The 20877-nt window shown below is 45.9% G+C and overlaps 1 protein-coding gene across 1 annotated transcript in view; it reads right to left on the bottom strand.

Moving 5' to 3' along the window:
* Positions 1 to 1509: 1509 nt before the first annotated feature.
* Positions 1510 to 20877, bottom strand: part of LDB3 (LIM domain binding 3) — a 62685-nt gene continuing 43317 nt past the window's right edge. Inside the window, exons 12-16 of the mRNA XM_039233711.1 lie at positions 17031 to 17451; positions 15169 to 15349; positions 14416 to 14536; positions 8841 to 8956; positions 1510 to 3603 (exon numbers count right to left, since the gene is read on the bottom strand). Of these exons, the coding sequence (XP_039089642.1) occupies positions 3514 to 3603; positions 8841 to 8956; positions 14416 to 14536; positions 15169 to 15349; positions 17031 to 17451 (929 nt within the window). The 3' untranslated portion in view covers positions 1510 to 3513. The remainder of the gene's footprint in view (positions 3604 to 8840; positions 8957 to 14415; positions 14537 to 15168; positions 15350 to 17030; positions 17452 to 20877) is intronic.

Below are 20877 nucleotides of genomic sequence, written 5' to 3' on the forward strand. Positions count from 1 at the left end.
ATTATGAAAATCTTCTCTTTCTTTTTAAGTAATGCCTGACAACAGAATACCTTAAGCAAGAGTGAATTGGTTTAGTTAAGCATAGTATCCCCAGGAAGGTCTTTGTTATTAAAAAAGAAACAAATGCCATGAGAGGATTTGTCTCTGAGCTTATTTCAAAAGAAAAGGTATGGGAGAAAATAGAGCAACCTTTTTAGAACAGAATAAAAATAAATAAATATGGAATATTTAATCATCCTTTAGCTAAATAAATAAACTTTTCCAAAAAGAAAAGGCAAAGCCTGGTCCTCACTGTGTTTTTTCACCCGGTAAATTCCCTTTGTAGGTAAAAAAAATTTGTATTATTCACATATCCTTGTCTGTCTAAACAAGGCAATAAAACAACTATTAGGCTTCACAGCCAATAGAGCAGGTGAGTTGTTTGCATTTCTTCTCCACAGGGCATTTTCTTTTGTCTCAAATTATTTTTTTGTGGCCATATAGAAATAATCTGCTTTTGGTGTCATGTGAAAAAACTTGACACAGAAAAATCTATATTTGTACATTCTTTTTTGGGGCTTTATTGTGCTAAAAAGTAGAATTCACACCGGCAAAAAGAAAAAGAAAAAGAAAAAAGAAAAAATGATAACCCAAACATGCAAAATATTTTTGTGCACACACCTCGAACACACCACATTCCACCATGTAGGATTTTGAAATCTTAAAATTTAAAAAAATCCCAAAGCAAGAGTAAACAGTTAACATTACACAAGCTAGATTCCTAACACAGACACTGCAGACACAAGTCACTCCATGGCAAAAATTAATGTTAATGTTTATAAGGGTTAAATAAATGTCAACAATGAAGAGACAAGAACCGAAGGTCCAAAGTGTCCTCCCCACTGGGAAGCATTAAAAATTGGTGTTGTAGGTCATCTTTGATATTAACTTGAAATAGACACCACTTTAGCCCCAAAGTTACGCCAAACTCGCAAACACCAAAGGAACCATATTCAAAATGGCCTTCTTTTCCTCCTACCTTTAAAATGGTTTTAGGGGCGCCTAGGTGGCTCAGTCGGTTAAGCGTTTGACTTTGGCTCAGGTTATGATCTCATGTTTTGTGAGTTCAAGCCCCACGTCCAGCTCTGTGCAGACAGCTCAGAGCCTGGAGCCTGCTTCGGATTCTGTGTCTCCCTCTCTCTCTGCCCCTCCTCCACTTGTACTCTGTCTCTCTCTATCTCTCAGAAGTAGATAAAAGTTAAAAAAATTTTTTTCAATGGTTTTATGTTTGTGTTGTGTGATTAGTAAAGAAAAGAGTCCCTCAGAATCTGTACTAGCTCTGAGATGTAGATAAAAAATTCAATCAATGACCATGATGAAGTCCTCCTCTGAGATGCTTCACTTTTCTTCTTAATGATCATGTACTTTGTAGTGATCACACATGCGTGTGCGTGTGTGTGTGTGTAAACCTTGTTAAAAGATATTTTTGGAAACTAAACTCTAGGGAACATTTTTTCCTTTCCTCAAGACCAGTCCATGAAAATTTGTTGTTTTGTTTTTGTTTTTTTAAAGAAAACCTGCCTAGGGCTTTTCCGTACAGTCAGCAACCTCCTTATCATTGTATATTTGAACTTTCCAAAAATAACAGAATGCTCCAAGATACTTGTTTGCAATGCCTGCAAAATCTGTAGTCACTCCCAGCAGATTTTACTGTCTGGTACTTTTTAGATTCACTTTCTTATGGCACCACAGAAAAAAAGGAGGACTCCGTGGTAGGAGCATGTTCACATCCCTCCTGATGCTCCCTCAGGGACAACCTTGGGAAAAAACACGGATCTCCTGCTAGGGACGCATCCCGCCACTTCTCTCTCCCTCGGGGAGAAGGGACACACGCTGGTAGAAAGACAGTCCCTTGGAAGCCTCAGTCCTCAGAAGAAAAAGGGTTCTAATGCATTCTCATAAAACATGCAAAGAGAAAATCCAAAACGGGAATGAGGAGAGAATAGCAGTGAGCTGGAAAAGTGCCTAAGTATTGTGTGCAAGTGAGAAACACCCTGTCAATCTGCCTACTTCAATGCCTTGTTCAAGGAGCGTAGTAACAGTGCGTCCTAAAGGGAAGGAGAATGTACCGTTTTTAACCTCAGACACTAATAAGCTTCTCTTGATCACTCAACAGCTTTAAAATGCTTGCTTAACTCAAACTACCACTAATACTTTAAAGAAGTTTGAAGACTCAAGGCTATTTCAATAAACACTTCAATAACTGCTAGATCAACTCAGCTCCTACATTTTCAAACCATTGGCTGAAATGGCAGATGGGTACGTATCGGTCCATCTTTTCCTTCCAGCAGCGAACACAACTGTACATAATCGCTGTGCTGCATTTAAAGGAACATTTGTGAAGGATGGCACAGCTCGGCGGTGGGAGTCCCACCAACACTTCTCTTTTTACTGAGGCTGGCAGAAAGCAAGCTTCCTCCTCCCCACCCGGAGTTTGGGGCACGCTCTCAGCCTACCCTGCCGTCCCGTTTCAGACACTGTCTCTCACTTCTCGTCCACAGGGCATTAAGCCTGTTGGAGGAAGGGGTGCTGAGGAAGACTTCACAGGTGAGCAGTCACGGGATTGGGAGTGAAACACACGCACAAGACCGAACATTCATGCTCAGGAACTTCCGAAAGCAAAACAAAGGCTAGACGCAACCCAGAGTCGCTTTAAAACCTCCCCTCACACACAGCAGAGCAAGACTGAAAAAACCCAATTACACTTTCCCATCAAAATTCAAAAAGGAGCTAAACCTTCTGGGGACATAGGATGTTTTAGATGGAAAGAAGGCGGCTGAAGGGCCCATCTTTCCTCAGCCGTCTGCAGCCTGAGCCAAAGGCCTTCCTGAAGCCCAGTCAGCGGCCCAGAGGCTCCCAAAAAACACCTCTTAGGCGCCTGGACTCCCTCAGAGCGCTCAACTCTGCTCAAGGTCTCAAGTCAGATGCCCAGAGGTAGCTCCATGAAGCTAGTAATAGAATAACACTTCCTTTTTTGGTGAGGAAAGCCCAATCGGTCTTAGCTAACAAGCCCTCAGCTATGGCTCTAAAAATACCCCGCAGCAAGCACTGTTTGGCATTTCATTTTGTTTGCCAGAGAACTCCACAGAATGCTTCAGATTCTCCATAACTGCTCCGAGCTCCGTCCCTGCTCTAGTGACCTCAGGGAAGTGTATCACTTCGAGAAGATGACTTTTTGTTTTTCGCCCTAGAGTTCTTGGAATTCTGTCCTGAACGTCTGAATTACAACTCCAGCCTTGGATTAATTACTAGCTTGGTTTAGGAATCTTCGTTTGGCTTCTAGTCTGAACTATGCAAATACACGATCTGTGTGCAGAAGGAAGGACTAAAATTACACTTCAAAAGGGCTCAGTAGCTTCCTGTCTTCCCCCTTTCCCCCCAAAAAGAAACATCAGCCTCCTTGAATCCTTTGTCGCCAGCAGCAGGAGCAGCCCCCCCCCCCCCCGCCTGTCCACGTCAGATGCTCCGGGCTCTCTACACGTTGATGGCATGTGCGTGCTTCTTGCACAGGGGCTTGTCCTTCTTGGAGTAGAATGGCTGCCCCTCCAGATTCACGTGGCAGACCTGGGGACAGAGAACAGACGGCCATGAGGCAGGGCCTGTCTCTCCCCGCTACAGGTCCTTAATGACATAGGCAGAGTGGATGGTTGAACTATGTCAAATTTAAGCTCCCAAAGAGGAACGTGGAACTAAATTCCCATTAAATTAAATGGCAGACAAAAAATTTGCAAGATGAAAATGAACGACCAATGCTATCCAAAATTTACAAAAGGGGCACCTGGGCGGCCCAGTTGCTTAAGTGTCTAGCTTCAGCTCAGATCATGATCTCACAGTTCATGAGTTCAAGCCCCGCGTTGGGCTCTGTGCTGATAGCTCAGAGCCTGGAGCCTGCTTCAGAGTCTGTCTCCCTCTCTCTCTGCCCCTCCCCTACTCACACTCAGTCTCTCTCTCAAAAATAAATAATTAAAAAATTTTTTTCTTTAATTTACAAATCAGTACAGAATCATAAGTCAATATCCACAGAGGTGATTAACATCCAAGGAAATAGCATTAGTAAATTAGTAAACACATCATTGAAGATGATCCTCATCAAGAAGTAAAGGAAAAATAAAGTCTCCATGAGAGACCACTAGGTATCTATTAATCTAACGAAATCAAACAAACAAACAAACCCCTCAATTGTTTGTTACCTTAAATCTTACAAGACTGTAGTCAAAAAGTAAAAAAAAAAAAAAAAAGTATTGAAGCATCAATCAACAGTCAACAATGACAAAAGGGAATCAAGCCCACTTATGCACTACTAGGGACACAGCTCAGTGAATCAGCTCAGTCTTCAGTAGGGGATGTGACAACACAGAAGAGGTGCCATAAAGATGTGCCTGCCCGCCCGATAACACTGGGGAGAAGTTTATCTTGTAGAAACTACTGCACAGAACAACATGTGCTCAAGTAAAAGCTGAAAACCATGAAAACGTTTCTCTATAGGGAGGCGACCAAGTAAATTCTTATGGTTCATTTTCCAATGGAATGCCACCATGCAAAAGATAAATCAAATACAGAAACATGTAGGCAGGCAGATATTACATGAAAAGAAAAAAGAGGCAAAATTTTATATCTTCATGATGGCAACATATGAGTGCAGTTTGAAGATGGAGACATCACAGAAAGAAGAAAGCTAAGTAACATTTGTTGAGGCTACTGTGGGCCAAGCGGGAGGCCTCACACTCTGTATATATCATCTCACTTAATTGCAAAAACTTATGGGAAGGTATGACTTTTTCTCATTTCACAGGTGAAAAACTGCGACTCTGAGAGCCATGTGTCTTGCTTAAGTCAAAGATATAGCAAGTAATGGAGCTGGGACTCTGTGTCCAGGTCTGCAAGGCTCCAGTTTCAAGCACATTTTCCCCACACCCCACAGCAGAGCGGTGTTATGCTTACTGGAAATTGTTCCGGGCTTACAGACTTATGTAGAGGTAGCCCTCCACATTTGTTGGACTACTGGTATACACAGGCTGGCCCTGGGTAGGCGATATGTCACTGTGTCAGAGTCAGCTGAGAAGTCACACTGGCTGGGGTGTGCCCCACTGTCGTAGAGGTCACTGAACATATCAGATGGGGAGCAGAATTGGGGGCCACATCCAGGATGCTGGCATCAGAAGGAGAAGTGCAGGTGCAGTTCCCACAGACAGAATGCATGATGAGAGAGAAATCACGCTCTTGAGATGAATTTAGATCAGTGAGGATGTGACCACTCCAAGACAGTTGGAAAAAAAAGTGGCAACATCGTGGTCCCCTGTTCAAGTCCCTAATGACCTAGATTAAGATGTTGTGCTTGGGATCGCACAAGGCTGCCGAAGGGTCCCAGAAACCAATGATCTAAAAAAGTGACTGAAAATATCCCAGATGGGTACAGTGATGTTGAGTGTAACCAGGCTCTTGTGTGGCCTCAAGCTGCTGGTGAAGACAAGCCCACAATCCAACAGTGAGGTTGGGTTTCAGGGAAGATAGAAAGGCAGCTCTGGAGTGAGTTGTCCAGGAGCTGCCTGTCAGCATCTGGGGCTCCTGTCTAGTCTGGGACAATGCTGGCTACTTGTGAGAACTTTGGGATAAGTTGGAGAGGGTATTGGGAGACTAAAGACTAAGAAGTGAGGAAAGGCCAGAGCTTCAGGGGTGGCTCATTGATAAGATGGAGCGGAGGTCAAAAAACACCATAGAGAGGTCATGCTCATTGTCTTGGGTTAGGAGACCCTGTGTGGGATGCAAGGTGGCTTCATGGTGGAGATCTCCAGACTACTCAGCAGAGGGGCACAGCAGGGATGGTCCAAGCCCCAGGCTCCATGGTCAAGTGGCATCAGGGCCTGGCTGGGAAGGAGTGGTGGTCATGGACAGTGCCGGAAGGCAATGAAATGGGCCAGCTACAACAGCCCCCTAGGAGGACTTCCTACAAAAAGTAACACCACTGCCCATCCCTTCCTGATACCCACACCAGTGGGAAAGGGCTAGAAACCCAACAAGGCTTAGAGGAAAAGAGGGGCCACAGTAAGACACCTTTATCCCACCTCCTTTCCATCAGAACTCAAGTGCCAATGCCATTCAAGAGTTTAACCTTCATCCTGACCCACGCAGCCCTTCTCAGTCATCTTTTTTAAGCTTGGGACTTTACAGGGGCTGCCTTGTTCTGTTCTTTAATTCCTCCTATATGTCAACTTTGCTTTCCTTTCAAGATTCCAAGCTCCTTGAAGGTAGAGACTTGTTCTGGGATGCTCCTATATTCCCCAAGCTCAAGAAATATGTGGCAAATTGAATTAGTCTAAAATGATGTGTTCTCCTGAGATCTAACAGCTAGGAAAACAGCATGTATCAGCTGAGAGAGCTAGTTTTTGATCTTCTTTTCTTACTACGTTTGCTTTTTTAAGTTAGAGGAAAATACATGCTCATCAAAGGTGACTTGGAAATATAAAGTGATGGGAAAAGGACCCTATCCCCACCAAAAAACCCTCACAGTTTTCCAATCAAAAGATTGCTTCCCAAAAATTAAAACCAAAAGCATATTCCACCTCAATATATCTAAACAGGGTGGTGCGTGCCACACAGGACAACTTTGGAAGAAGATGTAATGATTCACCACGCTGATTCTCCAAAGAACAGGATGGGCCTGGCTTCTTCAGGTGGGTTCTTTGGGCACTGCTATGGGTCTCTCACACCTTACTGGAATTTATTTGCAGTCTCGATCTGAACAACCCCATGCTTTACCACTTCTTCTCATCTCTCTCTGGGATTTATGCCACTGTGACCCTCAGCCAAAATAGTGGGCTTGTGGGAGGAGACCCATGCTCACTTCTCCATGTGACATAGACCTCTCATTATCCTGCCCTTAGAGAATAGGCCTTCTGTGCCACTGTCTGCCCTGGGCCTTCTCCAAGTTTCTTGGATCCTTCTAGAAGTTAGGTAACCAGACTTGCAGGCGGCATCTTAGGATCAGACAAGCCATGACTTGAATATAAGGGTCAGACAGCCCTATGTGCCTTGCTGAGCCATGGCTCTGTAGGGGACAACCCAAAAGCCAATATATTTACATTGTTACCCCTTTGCAGGGGGGAATGGCTTGGTGTATTTAAAGAACCTCAAAAGGCAACTAGAAAATCTATTACAAAACCTGAGAAATCAGAGTTTAGATGGAATTGTGTTGTTCCCTTCCCCAAATTCATATGCTGAAGTCCTTATTCCCAGTATCTTCAATCTACTCAGCACAGGGACACAGTGATGACCTTATTTGGAAGCAGGATCTTTGCAGATGTAATTAAGATGTAAGGTAAGATGAGGTCATATTGGAGTAAGGCGGGCCCGCCTTACTCCAATATGACCTGTGTCCTTATAAGAAACCGAGAAGCATATAGAGAGAGAGACACACAGAGGAGAATGCCATGTGAGGACACAGAACACAGAAGGCAGGCAGCCATGTGACCACGGAGGCAGAGACAGAAGTTGTGTAGCTGTAATTCAAGAAACGTCAGAGATTGCTGGCAACCACCAGAAGCTGGGAGAGAGAAGCAGCCCTTGAACTTGGGTTTCCAGCCTCCAGAACTGTGAAGAAGACATTTCAGTTGTTGAAGCCATCAGATTTTGGTATGTTGAGACATCAGCCTAAGCAAACGAACACAGGTCAAGACAGTGCACCCCATGGATGGTGGCGCAGAAACCTGAAGTGCATTGTGGGAAACTTTATGACGAGGGTTGCCCTATCTCCTCAGTCTATAAACATTGCTCAAGTTTAAACTGCGTGGATATTTGATACATTGCCACACTTTGCCTTGAGCAGCTCTGGTTAAAAAAAGAAAGAAAGAAAAAAGAACGTAGTAGCAGCACATTAATTTTCCCAAATAAAGTTCAGGCAATTGCAGACTCACATGTCAGGCCCTTCTCAGGACTGAATATTCCCTAAATCTAAGGCAGAGTCTAGATGTGGGTGAGCTCCTTGCTGTGTCCTGTCCCCTCCCCGGAGCCCTCGGAAGGAAAGTGCCACTCTCATGGGAAAAATGACCCGGCTGTTCAGCAGAAATAAATGGCGTGTGGTTAATAGTTAATCTAGGGTTTATCTCCTGGCAACTACATATCAAGAACAAGACCATTCAGGAAAATAAAGTGATAGTCAGCCCTGGTTCCTAAACGTTCTACAAAAAGAAGCCATATCTCAGCTTTTCATAGGATAAGTCAATAAGCTCCAATCTGGTGTTTCACAGTGAAAATCTAGGGGAAAACCCTTCAATCACTTCATCATATCTAAAACATCTTATAACCATAGGAAACTATCTGTCTCTATTCTAACCCAGGCATCATTCACTGCTCCCAACTATTTAAAAAAATTTTTTTAACATTTATTTATTTTTGAGGGAGAGAGAGACAGAGAATGAGTAGGGGAGGGGCAGAGAGAGAGAGAGAGGGAGACAGAATCCAAAGCAGGCTCCAGGCTCTGTGCTGTCAGCACAGAGCCCAACACGGGGCTTGAACTCACGTCACTACTCCCAACTGTTGAGAGCACTGCTGGTGAGGCCCATTGCTGGTCTGACAGGCCCTGGAGGACATTCTATTGTCCTTATGAAAAGGAGAATAACAAAGCCACATTGGTTTATAGATACTTATTAGTAATGAAGCTTTGCTTGACTGTGACGTATCAAGGCCTCTCAGTACTTGCCAGCTTTTAAAAATGATAGAGTCTCAGAAGACCAGAGTTGAAAGGGGGGTAGGTAGGTCCCTCTTGCCCCTTCTCAGAAAGTCAGAACCCTAGGCTAAACACATACCGCGCAGATGAAGCAGGTGTCATGCCAGGTGTGGCCCAGGGCTTCGATAAACTTGTCACCGGCCTCCACAGGGAAATCACAGCCATGACACTTAGTGCTGAACAGATTGATATAGTCTGAAACGAAAGGCAGAGTGAGGATCAGGCATCCAGGCAGGCTGGGAGAAGCATCTGGATGCACCGACCCAATGCTGGGACAGCATCCCATATCACTGAGCCGGGGCAATGGGTACAACTGAACTGGTTACTTGTCATTTTGCAGACAAAATGTTTAGTTATGCGATTGGTTTTTTGGTTTTTTGGTGTGTTTTTTTTTCCCTTTTCAGTACTTTGTCGTGGAGTTGTATGGATTCAGGCTTACTTGCCACTCTTGCTGGTTTGATTTGTAAACCATTTTCTGGATCTGACACTCATTTTCTGTAGAGTGACTTTCTCCTCTGTTCTCTATCAGCTTTTATAACCTAAACAGATCAATCCCAAAAATTAAAAAAAAAATCATATTTCCCAACAGCTATGCTTAGTTTGGAAGAAGGAGAGCCCTTAACATTTTTAGGAGTTATAGTCTGCTCTTTGCCTGGAAATTCTTCTGTCATTGGGCATTTGTGTTGATAACAAATTTTCACTACTAGAAACAATATTTGAGCTACTATGTTAAGACATGACCCCCTTCCCTCTCTTAGCTAAAGAGATAATAATACCAAGTACTATTTGTATAATGTTTTGCAGCCTACCAAGCATTCTCACATAGATAGTATTATCTACTAGTATCTCAATGTCATGGTCTATGTAGAAGTATGTATTTGCTTTCTTTCCACCCTCGACATGGTGTGTGACACGCAAATCAGTACCCAACACATACATGTTGAATGAATGCATGAGCAGATGAACCAGTGAATCAATAAATCAATGAATAAATGTAGTCTTCAGAAAAATCTCTCAGAGGTGGAACTAGAGTTATTTTTTGTTTTGTTCTGAGGATGAAGAAACTGAGGCTCGCCAGAGTCACACAGCTGAGACACAGTGAGCTGGGTCCCATGCTTCTCCAACTCAGGAGCTGCTTGTTTGGGTCCCAGTGGCCACAATTCCACAGTATTCATTGTAGAACGCTTCCAGATTGTTTCAGAGAAGTTAGATGCCTTTTACAAAGGCTTCATTCCCCTAGAAGTACACTTGTTTCTTCACAGCTCTGCCAAGGTGGCTCTTCACTATACCATTTTTCTGCTCAGATTCCCTTGGGGACAGTGCACCTGTTTGCCATCTTAGACCACATGTGGAGAGGCAGTGAGCCATGGGGTGTTATGAACTTAGGTTCTTTTTTCTTTTTTTTTTTTTTAGTGAGAGAGAGACAGAATGTGAGTGGGAAAGAGGCAGAGAAAGAGGGAGACACAGAATCCAAAACAGCCTCTAGGCTCTGAGCTGTCAGCACAGAATCTGATGCAGGTCTCGAACTCATGAACTGCAAGATCATGACCTGAGCCAAAATTGACTGCTTAACTGACTGAGCCACCCAGGCACCCCATGCACTTGGGTTCTGAAGAAAAAAAAAAGCACTGAGCCCAAGTCCCAGCTCTATTCAGGAATTGTTCATACCTGGGACAAAGCACCTAACACCTCAGTGTCTCATCTTTCAGTACCTAAGTCGTGGAGTTGTTGTACAAATTAAATAAGACAAAGCGTGTGAATGTACTTGGCACAAACACTAAAAAATACTAGCTTTTACTGTGAATGGTTTTATAAATGATAGAAGGAGGGAAGGAAACGTGACCCAAGTCCCTATTATGCACCAGTCCGATATTAGTGCCTTCCTAAGTTTCTTGGTGAATCTTCACCATCTTCTTCTGTGAGGAAGTATTATTCCCATTTTAAAGACAAGGAGACTGGCCATAGAGGTTCCCTCACACAAGCAGGAAAGAGCCTTGATGGACTCCAAAGTTCATTCTCTTTCCGCAGCTTCATGCGGTCTCCAGTTATTTATTTGCCATTGAGCTTTGATAAGTTATATCTCTCATCTATTTTTTCCAATGTATGGTTTCCCCTTTGGGGGTTAATTACAATTTGTCATGCAAATGTTGTTACATATATCACAGTCTGTTAATCTTGACTCTGACAGCATACTTCATTTCCTCAGTAGGCAGAAATCTATCACCTCACCAGAGCTAAGAAAACATTATTCTGCTTCCTTTACAAAGTTACAGTGGGTTTACAGTTGACTCTGTGCTCTGTAGGAACTAGTATGGGTGAGAAACAGGGCCATAGGCTACCCCACCTCCATGGGAGGGCCAGCCCTGCACCCCCACTTCTGACTTCTCTCTCATTACTCCCAGCCTCCAGATGCTCTGGGTTCCTTTCTCTCTCCTTCACCTAATGCCATCTCCACTTTGTCTACCTGGATGTCTGTGACCCTTTGGGCCAGGCCTTCCTTCTGGGAAGCCCTCATCATCCACCCCAACCAAGAGAGACAAGATGACCTTTCTGGGGGCTTATCTTGGGCTGCCCCACCTTCTCACTCCATTGACTCATCCATTCAATCATTATCTCTTGACTATCCATTTATGTGCCAGCATATCACATGATGATGTATCTGCTTGAGGTTTTTGAGGACAGACCCACTCCCAATCCTCAGTGTCTTTCACAGGAACTGGCATCCATCCGATGGATAAATGATGAATGGACAAGTAAAAGGAACGTTCAGAAAGCCTTACTAAACACCAGTTCCTTTTCTCGTTGTGCCTAAGATTAAGCTCTTACAATGGAATGTCTAGTCTTGCCTACTGATTGGCTTTTCTGTTTTATATTTGATTTTGTAAGGTCTTAAGAACTGCCTGCCATTTTGTTTTAAATTTTGGTAGCACAAGTCTTGACCCTAATACATTTTTTAAAGTTAATATATTTCTCATTTATCCTAAAAAATGAGAATATAATTGGAAGTCAGGTTGTGTGTGGGTCTTTCCCACCAGGAGCATAATCCAGCTCCTCATTTATTTATTTCTTACTTTATTTCTCCTATTAGGTCTTTATAATTTTCTTTGACTGACTCTCTTATGCCCCGAGTTGAATTCATACCCTGTATTTAATGGATTTTATTGCTATTGTAAAAGGGTTTCCATCCATCAAATCACAGGTGCTCTCTGCTGAAAAAGGGCCTAGTGCTTTCCTAGAGCAGTCGTTTGCAAACAGAATCATCTTGAGCGTTCACTAAAACACAGATTGCTGGGCCCTACCCTTCAGAATTTCTGATTCAGCAGATCTGGGGTGGGACCTGAAGATCTGCATTTCTGTGATTCTGATATTGTTGTTCTTGGGATCATACCTCAATTCTCACACCTAACTGAATATGGAATCATCTGGGTGGGGGTAGAGTGATGCAATTCTGCATCCGTAGGTCTGAGAATTGTTCTTTCTAATATCTTTATTTTTTAAATTCTTGATTTTTTTTAAATGTTTATTTATTTTTGAGAGAAAGACAGAGCACGAGCAGGTAGAGGAAGATAAAGAGGGAGACACAAAATCCGAAGCACGCTCTAGGCTCGGAGCTGTCAGCACAGAGCCCTACACGGGGCTTGAACCCACAAACCAGGAGATCATGACCTGGTCCAAAATTGGATGCTTCACTGACTGAGCCACCCAGGTGTTCCTTATATCTTTAAAGTTCCCCAGGTGATCGCAACACCCCACCAGTCTGGGTCACTGCTCCGGGGCAGGCCCATCCATGAAGGGCTGATCTTCCTTACTTATACGCAAGGTATCATATACAAAAGTGTCAGCTCATCATGGCAATTGACTGAAATCTTTTTGAGTCGAGATCCTATCATTCTGGCATTCTCTCTTCTGTGTCTTCTCCAAGTTGCTGATAAAAATGATGACAAGAGATACCACTTCACCCCCATTAGCATGGCTGGTACCAAAAGAAACACAGCAAAATAGTAAGTGTCGGCAAAGATGTAATAAAATTGGAACTCTGTGCACTGTTGGTAGGATTGTAAAATGGTGCAACACCATTATGCATTATGGGAAGAGTGTGAAAGTTTCTAAAAGATTCAGAAATAGAAATACCATATGACCCAGCAATCTTACCTCTGGGTATATACCCCCCAAAAATTGAAAACAGGGTCTTTTAGGGGCACCGGGGTGGCTCAGTCCATTCAGCATCCAACTCTTGATTTCTCATTGTTTTGAGTTCAAGCTCCATGTTGGGCTCTGTGTTGACAGCACAGGGCTTCTTGGGATTCTCTCTTTCCCTGTCTCTGCCCCTCACCCATGTTCTCTCTCTCTCTCTCTCTGTCTCTTTCTCAAAATAAACAAAAAAACTTTAAAAAACACTGTGTGTATGAACACCCATGTTCATAGCAGCATTATTCACAATAGCCAAGAAGTGGAAGCAACCCAAATGTCCATCATTTTTTTTGGGGGGGAGGGGCTCACTGTGGAGAGGGACAGTGGTGATAGTGGAAATCTGTCATTCTTTTGCAAGCCTCAGACACAAATTATTGGAGCTGTAAATGTTCTTAGTCAATTAATAATAGCAATTTGTATTGACAAAACCACACACTTATCCATTATCTACTAATTATCTAATAATTATCACCATGCACTCATAAGAAGGGAAAAGACGTCATTATCTGTTCCCTTTTACAGATATGGAAACTGAGGCACAGAATGACTGAGTAAGTCATTCCATTAATAAGAGCTAGAAAATAGAACTTACCAGTATATAAGAACCCAAGAAATTTCTTTTATAATTTATTGTCAGGGGAAAATCATTTTAGTCTGCTTTGCTTTTCCCCTTGAGGAACTGGAGTGTTTTTTCCTTTCTGATTTTAAAGTAAACTAACTTACTTTAAAACTAACTTCCTTCTTCTGCTTGGTGCTAGTTTTCTAGTTCTATTGTGTTAACCTTCATGTCCATGTTACCTTTGTTAGAACCTGCCTTAAGCCCTCTTCTGAAAAAGGCAGGCTATGCATAAATGAGTGAGTGGCTAATTAGCCAGGACAGCAATTCTCTAATAGAGTGCTTTGTCTTCAGAATTTACAATAATTTACTCCAAGTTTTAAGATAATAATGTAGCATTTTGGGGAACAGACGAACTCTGAATTCAGACAGGGAGATTATGGGACTCTGGAGGAATGTGACAGGGACAGCGAAAGGGGCTTTCACGTGCTTGATGCTTTACACACTTCCTCTGGTTTAATCCTCACTACAACTCATGGGGCAGGCATTTATATGCCCCCTTTTAACAGATGGAGAAAGTGAAGCTCAGAGAAGTATAATAACCCACTCAGGGTTACAAAGCCAGTCCAATATGGAGCCTGGGACAGAACCTAATTCGAAGTCCAGAGACAAAGCCTTTTTAGACTTGACCTTGTGGTCTCCAGATCAAAATCATATGAAGGGTTACAAGATGCCTACTGGTGATCCACATATTTGGGTCAAGGAAAGGAGCAGAGATTGAATGTGTAAAAAAAAAAAGAAGCTATAGACCCAACTCCCACCCAGAAAACCATGATTCTGCCATTTGGAGCCTCCTGATGGTTGAATGTGAACGGACAAAGGCTTCCCCACAGCACAGTGGCCCTACCTTTCTCGCAGTAGGGCTCCCCATCTTCCATGTGGAAGAGGCTGTTCCCAAAGGGTTTTTTGCAGGCTGCGCAGACGAAGCAGGTGGTGTGCCATGTCTGTCTCAGGGCATGCATCACTTCCTGAGGGAAACAGCCTCAGCTCAGGCCAGAAAAGTCCCAGGGAGAGAGGAAGCCAGTCCCGCTCTTCCTCACCAGGCCCTGGCTACTGCTGGAGCATCCCAAAGGGCAGCAGGACTACATGGGCCTTCTACCTACTCAGGAAAGGCCTGGGGGGCGGGGGGGGAGTGGTGGCAGAGGAGTTCCTGCTCATGCAGCGCTTGCTGGGTGCCAGGTTCTGTGTCAGAATCATCTGGAAGGTGGTTACCTAGCTGTGATTCTTAACCCTCCCATCAAAGATGGTGGGGAGGTACTGCTTATGACCACCATTTTCCCAAAGGAGCATGGAGCTCAGGGGGGTCAAGGCCACGTGTGGGTGCATGGTGAGGTCAGTCCATGAAGCGATAGCTCATTTTACAGATGCTCTGCCAACACTTCAAGCTGTGTGGCCGGGGCATGTAACCATCTCTCCCTTCAAGTTCATTTGCTCCCTAGTTCATTGGTGGCAAACCAACTCCCTTGTAGGATAGAAAGAGTTGTTCTCTCTCTGTTGGCGGCCACTTCTTGGCTTCCTAATGGGAGGCCACAATCTTGGAGACAGGAAGAGACTAGTGGGGAAAATACAGGGTCAGAGGAGAGGGATGCTGCCCACTTACCCCCATGATTTTGGTGTTGCACTTGGCACAGACTGGGGCAAAGAACTGCTCATAACAGCGCTCACAGTAAACGTTGCTCTGCTCCTCCACGAAGCACACGTCTGCCAGAGAGGTCTTGCAGTAGGCACAGTTGAACTCCTCCGGGTGCCAGGAACGGCCCATGGCTACCAGAAAGGGGCCCCTGGGGAAGCAGAGAGCAGCACCAAGCTTGAGACCAGATATTTCAGGACCTCCAACAATATTCGTGCTGCGACCCAATAACTCTATCTTTGTGACTGTTCAAATGAACTAATGTGAAATTCAGAGAAAGCTCTGTGCAAAAAGACATTCATTGTTGCATCAGTTACAATAAAGAGAAATGGGGAAAACAGCTCCAATATCTGCCAACAGGGGACCATGGACGCACACTGTAGAATATCCACTCAGTTGACGCCTGATGATTGTAAGGGCAAAGATGACTGCGGCAACGGGGGTGCCTTTGTGCCTGGCACTATCTAAGAGGAAATGTGCATTTATTAGCTTGTTTAGTTCTTATAATAATCCTAAGGAGTAGAATTAGAGTACCCATTTTCAGATAAGGAAACTGAGGCACAGAGAGATGAAGTAAGTTGTTCAAGGCCACAGCGCCAGTACCCTAGACCCAGTAAATGAGCCTAATTCCAGATTAGCAGATAGAGCAGTGGGACTGCAAGGGAACGTTTTAAATTTTAATTTTTACTTTTCTGAATTTTCTTTTTTTTTTTTTAAATGTGTTCAGTTTATTTATTTTGAGAGAGAGAGACAGCACAAGTTGGGGAGGGTCAGAGAGAGAGGGGGAGAGAGAGAATCCCCAGCAGGCTCCACAAGGTCAGCATAGAGCCTGATGCTAGGCTTGAACTCAAGAATCATGAGATCATGACCTGAGCCGAAGTTGGACACTTAACCAACTGAGCCAGCCACGTGCCCCACTTTCCTGAACTTTCTAATTTGTCTCTAGTGAGCAAATGTACTTTGTTTCTTTTTTTTCTGTGTTACTTTATTTTTCAAAATATTTTTTAAAATATTTTTATTTTCCTTTCACTTCTTTTTTTAAAAAGTTAAAAAAATTTTTTTTTTATTATTTATTTCTGAGAGAGAGAGAGAGACAGAGTGAGCAGGAGACACAGAATCCGAAACAGGCTTCAGGCTCTGAGCTGGCTGTCAGCACAGAGCCCGACGCGGGGCCCAAACCCACAAACAGTGAGATCATGACCTGAGCTGAAGTCGGACGCTTAACCGACTGAGCCACCCAGGCGTCCCTGTGTTACTTTATTTTTAAATAAAAGTATACTTATCACATATATAAGCTCACCTCCCCAGCACACACATACTATAAACACGCTACGTTCCAACAAGTATCACCTATGGTCCATGAAATGACTTGTCTTCCTTTTAGTGTGGCAGATGCCCACCAAAGCCCTGAGCAGCACAGGCCTGTCTGTGGAAAGACCCAGAAGCAACCCTGAAGGAAAGCTGGGTCAAAACTAGCACTGTCAGCCAGCTTGCAACATCCCCAATAAACCTACTGACGAGACCTACAATTCCCAGAACCCGGCCTTAGCCCAAGGGGGAGGTCCTGGCACCAGGCACCGTGCTGGGAGCTTCACCCACTTACCTCATGGAATTCTCCCGACTCCCCAGAGAAGTGCGTGTCACACAGGTATGGAAGCTAAAGCTCAAAGAGGGTCAGACTAGGTGGCAAGCCAAAGGCGCCCGAGGCTGCTCAGCAGTCTTTTCCCTATTCCTGACACCCCCCCCCCCCCGCCCAGGGCTCAGAGAGTGGGTGAGCCTCCCACACCCCCGCCTTTCCAGCACCCCAGCTCACAGCCAAGGCTGGACCATACCTGATGACGTTGTTGCAGTGGCCACAGAGCGGAGTGCGGCTGCTGGCTGGGAAGCGCTCAGCCCGCTGAACGATGCCCCTCGCCAGGGGAGACACCTGGGGCCCTGCTGGGGTGTAGGCAGGGGCCCCTCGGGGCAGGGTCTGCTTGCTGACGGAGGTGGTGCTCTTGCCGGGGGCAAACTTCTGAGAGAAGCTGTCGTCTGTCACCCACGGGGGGCGGCTGGCAGACTCCGCAGGGCCCCCGCTGTATGTCACTGAGGACGAGGGGTTATAGCTCGGGGCTGGCGAGGGGGTATAGGTTGGTGCCGGGGAAGGGGAGTAGGTGGGGGCGGGTGAGGGGGTGTAAGCAGGGGTAGGTGAGGGGGTGTAGGGAGCTGGACTGTAATTGGCCCCTGGGGATGGGCTGTAGGTAGATGCAGGCACTGCAAAGCAAAGAGAGCCAAAGAAAAATGTATCAGGAATTCATTTCTCCCAACTTCCCCCGCCCCCAGCCAGAAAACTGTAAAAGGTGACTTTAATATTAGAGCAGGACAATTCCAATTCTTATGGAAGACACGTTCCTGAACTTCTTGATGCCCCAGATTGCCTCTGGCAGAGCAAGAGCCCTCGGGAGCTGGGACAGGGCTGGGAAAGGGACATAGCTATAAATATCTGCAGCTGTGTGGGGTGGGGCTTGGCCAGGCCTTGGCTGCCAGAGGCCTGCAGAAGACAGGGAATGGGGGCGGGGGTGCCAGGCGAGCCTCATATCTGGGTCCTCAGGGCCAGGAAGAGGTTCAGGAGCGGGTCAGCTTGGCCTTGACTGGAAGATGCTTTTGGTTACACTCTGACCAGCGCTTTGACATCTGAAATGCCTCAAATTGTGTTTGCTGAACCTGGACCTAGTCCGGCCTTTGGGACAGAGCCGATGACAGGGCAGTTGGGGCTTCAAGTTCAGGTTTCATGTTCAGCTGCAATTGTTGTCTTGAAAAACAGTCTGGCTTGATTTGCACTGGGGGACATTTCACCTTGGTTCAATGTGGGGTGGGGGTAAGGGTGTCAAGAGAAGTGTTCGGAGGAAGCCTGGGCAGAGATGGCGGCGGGCGGCGGGGGACAGCTCACTTCCGTGTGTGGCTGCCTCTGGGAGACCCATGCTCTCCCACATCACTTTAGGGGAACCAGAGAATGTCTGAGTGGCTGTGCAGAGAGTACCGTGGAAGTCAGAGTGCAGGACGAGAACGTACTGCCCCGGTTCTGGAACCCCCCCTTGCTGCTCCCTGAGAGCTGAAAACACTTTTGGGGTGACAACGCCAAAAAGCACTGCAGCTCCTCACCAGAAGCTCTCTGAGGCTTGGGCCCTCAAAACCCAGCTTTCTCAGGGCCGCTGCCTCCCTTGCCGAGCCTGCACACACATTCCAGCCGGCTTCCTCTTCCAGCCAGAATGGTTCCAGAAGCCTCACCTCAGCTCACAGTCTGAGCCTCTGGAAAGAGCCCTCATTCTTCCCATCCTGGGAAACATGTTGGGGCAGCCTCCCTCCATTCCTGAGCCTGCCTAGGTGGATGGCCTATACTGAGGGGTGCTGAGGCAGCCCCCATCAGTCTCCAGCCTGGAAAGGAAGGTCTTCTCAGGGCTAAAGTTCCCCACCGGCCTCTGGTCTCTCCCACCTCGTTCTCCTGAATCACCTTGGGTGGCCTGAGGCCTGCTGCTTCAACTCTACCTTCTGCTCCCAGATGACTGGCCCTTCAGAGCCAGGCAACATGGGAACCCCCGGGCTACCATGGGTGGGTAGGGATCAGGCTCTGTTACTGAGAGGTAAAGGGGTAAAATCCTCCGCAGCCCTGCCCTGGAGCCATGCTGGGAGCGATGCTGGCTCCTAAAGGTAAAACCCTCTCCTTGAGGAATCAGTCTTCTCCCCACTTATTAAGGGGGTAGGCTTGGCACATAACAAGTCATCTGGGTTAGTTCCCTTGACAGTTGAGGTCACTGAGGCTCAGACAGAGCCAGTAAGTGGCAGAGTGAGTCTCCAAAGCCATTTTATTTCCCCAAGCTTCCCCTGTAAAGAATGTGGGTCTGATTTTCAGAAAATCTCCATGCAGTGTGTCATTGAAGGGGAGCTATCTACCTGGAGGAGGTCCCGTGCTCTGACATGTAGCACGACCATCAAGAGCCCTAGGTTCAGGGCCTAGCACTACTGAATCCTGGCTGTGTGTCCTTGGGCAAGTTCCTTAACATCTCTGGGCTTGAATTTTCTTTTTTAAAAATGGCATTAATAATTCTTAGTGCCTTACAGGGTAGTTACGAGGATTAAAGGAGATGAGAAATAGAAAGTGCTTAGCCTAGTGCCTGGCACAATGTATGCATCATTTCAAATTAGTGAGGATGGTGAGGATGGTGCCTCCCGGGTGTCAGGGTCTGGATGAACTGTCAGTTCACCTTACTGCCTGATGGTCACCTAGGAGTAACTAACTGTCCAGGAGACCGTAGGATGCTGGGGGTGGGGGTGGGAGACGTGACACCCTGTAATCAGATAACCTGGGACGAAGTCTACTCACCTGTGGTGGAATGTATGCCGCCCCTGCCTGCCTCAAAGGAGTGGTGAGACATACCGGACAACATTTGTGAAGCCCAAATTTGAAGCGTTGTCACCTTTTCTAACAACCTTGCATAACACCCAAGTGTCCAGAGCAAGAGGGTCTCAAAGTGCCGGGGGCAGGGGTGATGAAGGGAACACCACCAGGCAGGGGCTGTGGGGAGAGGTGATCTAGCAGAACTTCAGAGCAGATTCATTCCTCTCTAGTATATATAACGGGGTTCTGTGCAAGATTTTGTTCCCACTCCTCTGTCTCTATTTTTTTTGTGTGTAAAGTATGGGATCTCTGCTAAAAGGATTAAAAGCAAAACCCTAATCCTGTGTCAATGCACAGCCCTATGTGGCCAGCAAGCGCTTGAAATGAGGCTAGTCCAAATTGAGAAGAGCTATAAATATAAAATACAGATTTCGGAGCTTAGTACAAAAGAAGAATATAAAGTATCTCATTAATAATTTTACATTGATTATATACTGAAATGATGCTTTGAATATATTGAGTTACATAAAATTTGTTAATTTCACCCTCCTTTTCCTTCATTAAAAATGTGGCTAACAAGAAACTTTATTTTTATTGAACAGTGCTGCCCTCATCAGAACAGTGGCCACCAAGTGCTGACTGCTCTCATATGCCAGTCCCTTTACCTGCATTATTGCATGTAATACTCACTGCAATCCAGTGAGGCAGATATTTTCCAGCCCATTGTACAGATGGGGAATAAAGCTTGGTGAGCCTAAGTGATTACCACTAGGGACCTAGTGAACTACCAAAGTGGAGCTTGGGCAGTCGGACTCAACTCCAGATTCCCAGCTTAACCACCCCCTGGGCAGCAAAACAGGCTTTCGCAAGCCCCTTCCAAATCGGGCCCTTGCCCACTTTTCCTGCTTCCCTCCGGCAACACTAGCCCTATTCCCTCTGCCTGCCAGACGTTCTCCTCCCTCCTCCGGAAGGCTTTCCAGACTCCCTGATCCAGCCCCCTTGTCTAAGCCCCGGAGAAAGTCTCCGCAGGTCAGAGAGGCACGCCAGAATCTGGACCCCGGTGGACCGCTCCCTTGCTCAGGGCTACGCCCACCCAGAGCTGGGGATCTCCACTTCCCCGAGGCTCAGGCCTGCAGCTCCCCCCCTCCACAGGGCGTCCCCCCCCCACTCTGGTGGGGTGAGGGTGAGAGCGGCGCGCAGCAGCTGCTCCACAGTCCCCTTCCCTCCGCGCCCTTGCTCCTGGCCGGCCGCGCCACCCCAGACGTGCCGGGAGAGAGACTTGATATCCCATCTCCGAGCCCGAG

This window comes from Hyaena hyaena, unplaced genomic scaffold, assembly GCF_003009895.1.
Source record: "Hyaena hyaena isolate Hyena2069 unplaced genomic scaffold, ASM300989v1 scaffold_78, whole genome shotgun sequence".
Taxonomy (NCBI): Eukaryota; Metazoa; Chordata; class Mammalia; order Carnivora; family Hyaenidae; genus Hyaena; species Hyaena hyaena.